This window comes from Rhinolophus ferrumequinum, chromosome 22 (genome assembly GCF_004115265.2).
Source record: "Rhinolophus ferrumequinum isolate MPI-CBG mRhiFer1 chromosome 22, mRhiFer1_v1.p, whole genome shotgun sequence".
In the NCBI taxonomy this organism is placed as follows: Eukaryota; Metazoa; Chordata; class Mammalia; order Chiroptera; family Rhinolophidae; genus Rhinolophus; species Rhinolophus ferrumequinum.
Window position 1 is genome coordinate 28,444,857 of NC_046305.1, and position 9,490 is coordinate 28,454,346.

The 9,490-nt window shown below is 53.2% G+C and overlaps 1 protein-coding gene across 9 annotated transcripts; it reads right to left on the reverse strand.

Moving 5' to 3' along the window:
- Positions 1–1,471: 1,471 nt before the first annotated feature.
- KCNJ9 (potassium inwardly rectifying channel subfamily J member 9) lies at positions 1,472–9,077 on the reverse strand. Of its 9 annotated transcripts, none has more exons than XM_033093601.1 (6): positions 8,828–9,077; positions 7,481–7,595; positions 7,226–7,324; positions 6,801–6,876; positions 5,571–6,535; positions 1,472–2,939 (listed from the first exon to the last, which is right to left on the reverse strand). In XM_033093601.1, the coding sequence occupies exons 5-6, from the start codon at positions 6,418–6,420 to the stop codon at positions 2,605–2,607; spliced, it is 1,185 nt and encodes a 394-aa protein (XP_032949492.1). In that variant the 5' UTR covers positions 6,421–6,535; positions 6,801–6,876; positions 7,226–7,324; positions 7,481–7,595; positions 8,828–9,077; the 3' UTR covers positions 1,472–2,604. The 9 variants fall into 9 exon arrangements, with proteins under 9 accessions (XP_032949492.1, XP_032949489.1, XP_032949488.1 ...); XM_033093598.1 differs by lacking the exon at positions 6,801–6,876 and adding an exon at positions 8,282–8,352 and having other exon boundaries at positions 7,481–7,590; XM_033093597.1 differs by lacking the exon at positions 6,801–6,876 and adding an exon at positions 8,282–8,352.
- Between the last annotated feature and the right edge of the window lie 413 nt (positions 9,078–9,490).

A 9,490-nucleotide genomic window follows, 5' to 3' on the forward strand; every position in this document is an offset into this window, starting at 1 on the left:
CCAGAATCCCCAAAGAGGTAATGGAGCAGTTCATACGTGTGAAAGCTCAGTTTCAGGAGACCCATGAAGAGCGGCACCAGGAATGGGAGGTGAGGTCTGCCTGGGAGACTCGAGTCTCCAGGTGGCACACCACCCTCTTGGCCATACAAAGTGTTGCCTTCCTTTTGGTAGTCTGCTGCTGCCGTAGGTTCCGAGGGTTGCGGACATCTTACATCGAGGACTCCACCTAATCAGACGCCTGGCGCGGCAAGCAGGATTCCCGTCAGGCAGGAATGGTGTCTGACTCTGAGCAGGAGGACAGGTGGCCCCCACACTGTGTGTGGTACCCGGTAGCCACTGTTCTCAGGAGTTGGATCCCTGAGGAGGGATGGGAGGATGTGGATGGCTCTCCAACCAGCATAGGAAAAGCCGTGCAGCTGCCAGAGAGCTGGATCCCCTTGGAAGGGTGGGAAGACATGGACGGTTCTCCAACCAGCATAGGCCGGAGAAAGTGAAGGTCGTTGCAGCTGTGTGGGCTGGGAAGTGCTTGCTGGGGTGATCCAGATGTGGGACTTATAGTCCCAGGAGAAAACGCTTGCTGAGTCCTCAGTGGAAGATGCGGGTGACGTCAAGGTCGTCTCTCACCCACAGGTTGGGGAGGACTTGGAGCCCTCGCCCTGTGCAGAGGGCACACATTGTGAGGCCAACGCACAGCCCTGGCGAATGACTGTGGACTATGGGGAATTGCCTTCCATGCCTGATTTGATGGACCGCTTGACTGTTTGCTTGGGAACGTACCACCATGTAGTTGAACTGGCGGATGTTTGCTTCCTTTGTCTCACCCCACCGCCAGCAAGACTGTGGTGCAGGAAGACCCCTTATTGGGGTACACACAAATGTTTGCTTCCTGTGTCTCGTCCAGCCGTCAGTGAGACTGTGGTGCAGGAAGATCCCTTGTTGGGGTACAAGCAGATGTTTGCTTTCTATGTCTCAACATCCACCGTCAAGAATATGTAAGCACCTTGGCTGTGAGCCACTGTTGTTCCAGCACGGTACCCTGAGAACCCTGGCTGTGCCCAGGAAGAAGGTGGACATCGAGGGACAACCCCTGGGACATTACTTGAACTGGACTAAAACTTCTCATGAGCTGGGTTCCCGACACAGGGCCCCTCGCGGAAGATGCTTGTTACGTAGGTTGTGAAGCAAGACCCTGGAGGGGTGGAGTGTGGGGACAGAGTCCCAGAGAGCAGTTTCCAGGCTCTCAGCCTCACGTGGAAAGGTGCTGGCTCGGTTAGTAGATGGCCATCAGCTGTAACTAGTTGGCCATCAGCTGTAGCCAGTTAACCATTGGCCACTAATATAACTGCCATGGCTATGCTAGCAAGCATGGATTGCGGTTGTTGGGTTGGTTGGCAGAGAAGCGGACGGCAGATTGCAGCTAACAAGTGGGGTAAGTTGGTTGGCAGAGAAGCAGACGGCGGATTGCGCATTGTATGGAGCCTGCTTCCTGTATCTCCAACCCAGCCTCCAGCAAGACTATAGTGGTATGAACTCCCCCATTGGTATTCCTTTTTGGCCATATCCTGCATTCTTACGCAGGGAGCAGGACCAGAGACCTCGCATGACAGAGTCTTGGACTGTTCACCCCCCATGTGCCTGGTTCAGTGTTCAGTGCCAATGGGCACCCAATGAACGATTTGAATGACTTCCTCTCACTGTGCCCTAAGACTAATTCTACTTTCCCAAGGGCCCCTATGTCTCAGGTCTAGTGAACTCACTCTCTCCATCTCTCCCTGGCCGTCTTCCTCCTCAGAACCTCTCTCTCCCTTCCTACATCTACAGAGGTACTTATGAAATCTCACTCCACTGTTAGAAAAGAGCTCTCTATTCCCAGGGACCCAACTCTGGCAGCTCCTATTTCCTGTTTCTCTGCCCAGTAGACAAGGTAATTCACACCCTGCTGATCCACCTCTATAGTCTTGCATCTTCCCACTCAGCCTGTCACAGTGGTGAAGGTGGGGTTGGGAGGGCACCCTCCTTATCTCTGCCCACCTCCATCCAGCTTTCTCTCCTCTGCGTCAGCTGGGGCTACTGTGTCCAGTGAGACAGGTGTGCCATACACAGGGAGGCTGGCTGAGGAGGTGTGTGGGAACTAAAATCCAGCCCACACTCTGCTCCCAAAGCCACTCATGCTGGTCTGCAGTGGCATCAGTCTGGAGAAAAAGGGTGCCTTTTAGAATTTGCACAAAGGTGCTTTATGGGTTAGCAGCAGCCCTGAGTGTATCACCTGTCTGTCAGTCCATTTACCTATGCACCAGCTGTCTCTATCTGCTTCCACCTTTCCATCCAACCCATATAAATCCATTCTTCTGTCCATCCATCCACCCATGAACAGATGTGAAGGTCAAACACAGACAGGCTAGTAAGTTCACCCATTCCCCACCCTCCATTCTCCTGAAATCAGGATCCCTCCCTTCTACATTGGATCCTGGATTCAAGATTCTGAGGGGATTCTCCAAACTTAGTGCATTCTCAGGGACCTCGCCTGTCTCCTTCTCCACCTTCAATATCCAGCTCCCCAGGTACCTGGGTCTGGCCCTGCCACAGGGGTGTGGAGGAATCTGGTCACACCTTGGACTCACCCTCTGGGGGTGGCAAACAGCCATTCTGTCTCTTGTCAACTCCAGCCCCTCCCCGTACCCCTTCCCCCACTCCCTTCCCCTCCTCCACCTTCTCATCCAGCCGGCTGGGGATGGACCAGTAGAGATGCGCGTCAAGACGTGCAGCTGCCTCAGCCAGCTCCCGGGCACTGCACGAGGGCGTGGGCACCTCAAAGGTCTGGTGGAAGCTGGCATAATCCACCTCGTAGAAACCGTCCTCCAGGGTTAGCACTGATGTGAAGCGGTGGCCCCACAGCACCTCATCCACCAAGTAGGAGCTCCGAGCTTGGCACGTCATTCCTGGGGGAGAGGGGCATGAGTAAGGGGGAATCCCAGCCCTAGGCTTCCCTCTCCTGCCTCTCACTCCACAGCCTTATTCCCAGCACCCTTCCCTATATCCTTCCCCAAGGGCCCAACCTCTTCTGTCCAGCCTACTTTCTCCCCCTCCCAACTTCTGGACTTGCTCAGCTCATCTCTTTTCCAATGCCCAGCTCCTCTTCATCTCCAACCCACTCTCTCCTCTCCACTAGAGATGCCAATCAGAGCTTAACCTTGAAATTTGCCTTGGGGATCATCAAGTGCAACTTCCCTCTCCATATAGGGCTCCCACTGGAGCATTCCCAATTGTGGGCAACTGGCTTGTACCTGATTACCTCCCAGAATTGAGAGCTCACCACCTCACAAGGCTCCCACTCCTTTGCATGATGCCTCTAATAGTGGGGTTGTTCTTTATATAGAGCTAAAATCTGCCTCCCAGGATTTTACTCCCTGGTTTAATTCCCCTGACATATGACACCCCTTTAAGTATCTAAAAACAGGAATCTCAGGTTCTATCATGTCTTCTCTTCTTCAGGGTGAACATCCCTCTCACCCTCCACTATTCCTCATGTGACCTGGCTTCCCAAAATTTTACTTTCTTGACTGTAAACCAGAATGGCCAAGGAGGATCCTTTAAGCACTTTGTTTTAAATACTCCAATCGTGGCCTGATCCTTGCATGAGAGAGGGCTCACCACCTTTTTTCTGGCCATGATGCTTTAGCTAATAGGGTCCAAGATTACATTACATAAACATTTTGGAAGCTGTATCACATTGCTATGACATTAAGCCTGTGGCCAACTAAAACCCCCAGTTCTTTTTCACCAGAGCTCTTCCATGCTGTGCTTACATAAGTGATTTGGTTTTTAAGCCTAAATGTAGACTTTTATATTTATTCCTTTTAAATGTCATCTTGTTGGATTTTGGCTCGTTATACTTGCTTTTCAAAAGCATGTTGGATCCTGACTCTCTCACCCAAAATATTACCATCCTTTCCAGCTTTGTCTCAGACAAGCTCCCATCCCTACCTTCACCACACCCTCCTTGCCCTGAGCCTGTGTCCTGTCCTCAATAGGTGGGCATACCCCACAGGGCAAGTGATTTTCCTCCTACCCTAGGGTCTCCCTTATCTACCTCAGCCTATGTCCACCTCAGAACAAGGGGGAACAGAAGACTGAACATCAGCTAACCAGAGACCAGCTCCCACCATTGCAATCCCCACACTAAGACGTTTTAGGGTCACTGGTATCCTTAGTTCCTTTGATGAAGTCTGGAATAGGAAGTATCCAGTGGGGGAGGGGAAGAAGAGGCAAAAGGGACAATGGGGAGAGAGGAGTTGAAAGGAAGAGAGGGAGGGTCTGGGGTTACAAAGGGAGAAGTGGGCTGGGTAGAAAATTCTCTGTAAGGGGAGGGGCTGCCTCCTGTACTGGCAAAATGGTGTGAGCTGGAGGGATAGAGAGGAAAGGGGGTAGGGTGAATGGAAGAGGGAAAGAGCTAGGGGGAGCCTAGGGGTGGTGAAGAAGTAATGGGGAACACTGAGGCAGAGGGTGGCGTGTAAAGGCTCAGCTTGAAGGGGCCAAGCAGGGGGTTTGAAGGCGCCAGCTTGTGGGGGAAGCCAGCAAAGTCAGTCACCTCTGCAGCATGCCCATGGGCCTTTGGTTATCCACCTGCAGTTTTCTAATCCTTCTCCCACTCCTAGATCTCAAGTCATGAAGGACTTCATTTGCTTCCCTGGCACTGGCCCTTCCCTACCTGCTCCCAAGCCCTTCACTGTAGGCCTGAGTTGGAGGTACTGACATCACAGGTGTATTGCCAGTTCCTACTGGGAAGCTACTAGAAATGCCAGTATCATCTATTTCCTTTGTCAATGGAAACTGAAAAATCATTTGATGAATGGGGAAACTGAGGCAGACGTGAGGCCAGATATCAACCTCTCCCTAAAGTCCAGCCTACGAATAACTCAGGTCATGGAAAACCCTCCCCACCAAATTCCAGTGGCCCGGACTTTTCAGAATGACAAAAACCGTGAACCCAACCCCTACTTCCAACTCCATACCACTAAGCACACTGAAGCCAGACTGCCTGTGTCCTCTCCACACATGGCCACTTAATAGCTTATGGCAGCGGACAACTTACTTAACCTTTCATTGGGGCAATCTCCTTTCTAAAGAATGAGCACAATAACAAGAAGTTACCTTTATGGAGTTCTCCTTAAGATTAAGATTGAATGAATTCAGAGGGGTAAGATACTTTGGAGTTGTGCAGGACACAGAGCAATCACTGGATGAGTGGTAGCTACTAGTAGCCCTCTCACCTATTCCCAGCAACACAGACCTCCCAGACCCAGGCCCCAGGCCAGGGCCACTTTGGGGAATCTATCCACGCTTTCTCTGGGCTCTCTGTGGAGTCACTCTGCTAACAGGCCCCTCCCAACAGAGGTCCCCCATCTCACCTCACTCTCTCACACTCCACCAGCCTCTCTGCCTATCCTCTCCCCGGTACCTGGCCTCTCCTCTTTGCCCCTGCCTTCCTCTGTCAGTGCCCACCCCCATCCAGGCCCTTCTAAGTCAGGTTCTCCACCCACCCCATTCCCCTCCTCTCACTGGCCCCGCACCCGTGGCTTCCACCATGCCCTCAAGGATGACAACGATCTCGAAATCGTCCCTCTCTAGGGCGCGGCGCGATGCCTCCCAGAAGGGGCTGGCAGCGTCGATCTCGTGGCTGATGACGAGCGGAGAGACGAGGAAGAGGCGGTCGTCGCCTGTGTCGAAGCCCACGCTGAGGTCGGTCTGATGCAGCGGGATGAACTCGCCCTCGAGCGTCTGGCGTGATCGGATGAGCTTGGCGCGAATGGAGGCCTCGACGATGTGCGACGAGCGCAGGTCACCCACGCGGAACATGAGGCAGAGGCGGCCATCGCGCAGCGACACCACGGCGTGCGAGGAGAATACGAGCGTGGCGGCTCGCTTGTTGGGCTGTGAGATCTTGACGAACATGCAGCCCACCATGAAAGCATTCACCATTGAGCCCAGGATGGCCTGCAGCAACAGCAGCACGATGCCCTCGGGGCACTGGTCGGTGATGACGCGGTGCCCGTAGCCGATGGTGGTCTCCGTCTCGATGGAGAAGAGGAAGGCGGCCACGAAGCCGTTGAGGTTGTTGACACAGGGTGTCCAGGCCGTGTCTTCCAGGTGTTCCAGGTCGCCGCGGCCGTAGGCGATGAGCCACCAGATGGCGCCGAAGAAGAGCCAGGTGAGCGCGTAGGCGAGCACGAAAAAGAGCAGGCTGAGGCGCCACTGCAGGTCTACCAGTGTGGTGAACAGGTCGGTCAGGTAGCGGTACGTCTCGCGCACATTGCCCTGCTGCACGTTGCACCGGCCGTCCTTCTCCACGTAGCGCTGGCGGCCGCGGCGCCGCGGCGGCTCTTCGGGGCCGGGTGCAAAGGCGGCGTTCTCCTGCGCCATGGCGGCGGCGCAGGGCAGTGTCCCGGTCAGCGCCAGCCAGCGCACTGGGGCCCGCGCCGCCGCTTCCTCCCGGCCCTCGGTCTGCCCCTGGGCGTCCTCGCAGCTCCTGCAAGGACTTAAAGATTGGCAGAATTAATAGACCCGCGGGATAGGTCGAGACAGCCGGACCAGCAACCGAGGGGGTTGGGTGGCCCTGAGCAAGGCACGAAGTGCCTCAGTCTCCGCCTCAGCATTATGGGAACAATACATACAACTCTCGCTGCTCCTTTAGCTCACAAAATCGTGAGGATCAAATGGGATAACGTATTCGAACTGAATAGCACTATGCAAGTTTGATGATTCTTTTCAGGGTAAAGCGGTGCCAGAGATCTTGGCCTTACCATCTCTAAACGGTGTGTGCAGTATTCCACAGGCTTCCCTGGACAAGAGGCGAAGCGCCAGCAGGGAGGCAGTTTCCTGAAATCATTAGACTGTGGGCTCCTTGAAGGCAGGCATTTATTCTCCCTCTACTGCACCCCCTCCCTGGCTATTGTCAGCTCACTCCCTTAATCACTGTTCTCCACAGTTCAACCTGATGGTCTAACCAGGCTCTTCTGAAGGTCATTCCAAGACTGACACACAGAAAATCTTTCCCGTTCCTCTCTCCCTGGACCTCACTCTACCCTCACCCACATGTTCCTCCACTCAGCAAACTTACAAAGGAGAAATGGAAGTGGTGGAGAGTAAGTGGAAAATCTCCAGTGGGCAAGGATTGAAAATTCTCACACTAGGAAATTCCCATTGCAACCCCTCCCTGAAGACTAACCTGCTGTAGAATCACCTTATTTTCTCTGGGTTCTTTGCACAGTGGAGACAGCCTGAAATTGGGCCTGAGAACTGGAGGATATGCCATCAACACAGCCGCCTATGGGTAAAGGAAGCACAAAATTCCTCATGCATTAGGTTTGCATTCCTCTACTATCCTAGTTTTAATGGTATGCAGTAAATCAGATTCAGTGAAGCACTAAGCACCCACATTTACCTCCCCCTTTCCTCCGGTTCTTTACCCCCAGCATCTTACCTCTCACTGATTATCCTAACAGCTCCCTCATATGGCCCAAATCTCGCATTCCAAGGGAAGCCGCCTAAATTTGCCTCAAATTCACATGGAGGGGCACTCTGAGCTGCAATCTGCCCTGAGAGAGAGAGAGAGAGAGAGAGAGAGATCCAGGGCACTCCCCCAGGCACCCAGGGGCCCCTAGGAGATATGGACCATATAAGGAAAGGTTTAGAAAAAATATTAGAGACTTTTCAACCTTCCTTCTTCCTGGGAATCATTCTCTCCCGCCTTAAAGGAAATCTGAGCTGGCTGACATATGGGAAGGGAGGAGTGTGACATGAGGACCACAGATGGTCTGGATGTTTGACCAGGTCCTGGGGAGAAACCACCTGGGTATGTAACCCCAAACCCAATGCTCCAGAATTTAAGTTCTGGGGTGAGGTGCTCTGCAGCCAAACCTTTGGAGGCTGTGTGTGTGTGTGTGTGTGTGTGTGTGTGTGTGTATTGGGGTAGGAGAAACCAACAAGAGATGGCTTAGAGCTTAGGGGCACCACCACATTTATTTTCCAGGAGGAGTCAGGGGACACAGGGTCCAGGAGTCCCAATGCAATGGCAGATTAGGGTCGTCCCCTCCCCCGACAGTGGACCTTCCTTTCCTTTCCTGCAGCCCAAGATCTCTAAGCATTGATGGGTTCAGAGACCCCACCCATCATGCAGAAAATTACTTGGGTCCCACTTATCTCAGCTTCAGATGTTCTCTTGTATTAGGCAATCTGACCCCCAGTCAGTCTCAGGTCATGCAGAAAATTAGCTGGGTCTCACTTATCCAAGCTTCAGTCCCAGATGGGCTTCTAGATGGTCTCTTTTATTAGGCAATCTGACCCCCAGTCGGCCTGCGGGGACAGACCTCTCTGCTTAGGGGTAGGGAAGGAACCTCAGAGTGGTATCACTCCCAGAACACTTGCTCTCCATTGCCCCAGGGGTCTAGGTGAGCCTTACTTTGATTTTGTCCCCTCTCCTGTCTTCTTTAGAGGGGGCTGCATTATTCTCAAGGGGGAAGAAAGGTGTGAAATTGTAACCTCTATCCCAGGATCAAAGACTTGATTTCTTCACCTTCCCTCTAAAGAGTCCTGTTCCTCCAGCCTATTCCTCTTTATTTCTTGTGCATGCTCTAACCCCTTTCCAGAAGACCCCAGTGCCACATTTTCCTGAATCTCCCTTTCTCAGAGTGTGAAGTGCTGGCTAGCAAGGGGGATTATTTTTTTGGAAGGGAATCTGGTGAAAACTCCCTCAGGACCCAGCCCTCCCAAATCCCCGCTTGCCTTGGAAATAGGGGCCCAAACCCAAGTCCCCCGCAACTCAACTCACAGTGTGTGGAGAGGAGAGCAGCCAGCAGCAAAGAGCCCTGGGGGTGAGCATCCATGCCCCTGATACCGCCCCCACCCCTGGCCCCCTTGGAGGGTGGGAGCCGCAGACACCGCTGTTTCTCCTAAATGTGGCAGCAGCTCTGACTAGGACTTGCTATCTGTGTCATCCCTACTTCCCAGGTTCCCCTGCTCCTCTCCTGTTTCCACAGCAACCAGTCTGGCGACAGCTCTAGAGCATCCCCCTCCCCTCCCCAGTCTTGGGTATTACTAGAGGCTGATCGACATGCTATCGCTATTTTTAGCCCAATTCCCTCCTCCTGGACAATTCAGAGGTTCACCTCCTCACCCCGTCAGGAAAAAAAAAAAAAAAAAAGGCCGGCATGCTGGCTCTTTTCTAAGAAGCTCCTTGCTCTGGGAAAATACAGGCCCTGGTGTGTTTGGGAAGAAGGCATTTGGTTTCCTGGGGATTTAAAGGGCCATCCGGGAGCTGGCAGCTCATCCCTTCCAACAGGGGCCTCTGGGTACAGGTGTTGCTCTTGGGTCAGGTCCACCATCACAGTCTCCATTTTTGGAGTGGCCACCATGATCCAGAAAGAAGTAGCTAGAGGGAAAAGAGATCCACCCAAGGAAGGGAAGCAGGTTAATCTTTGTCATTGATTTGTGA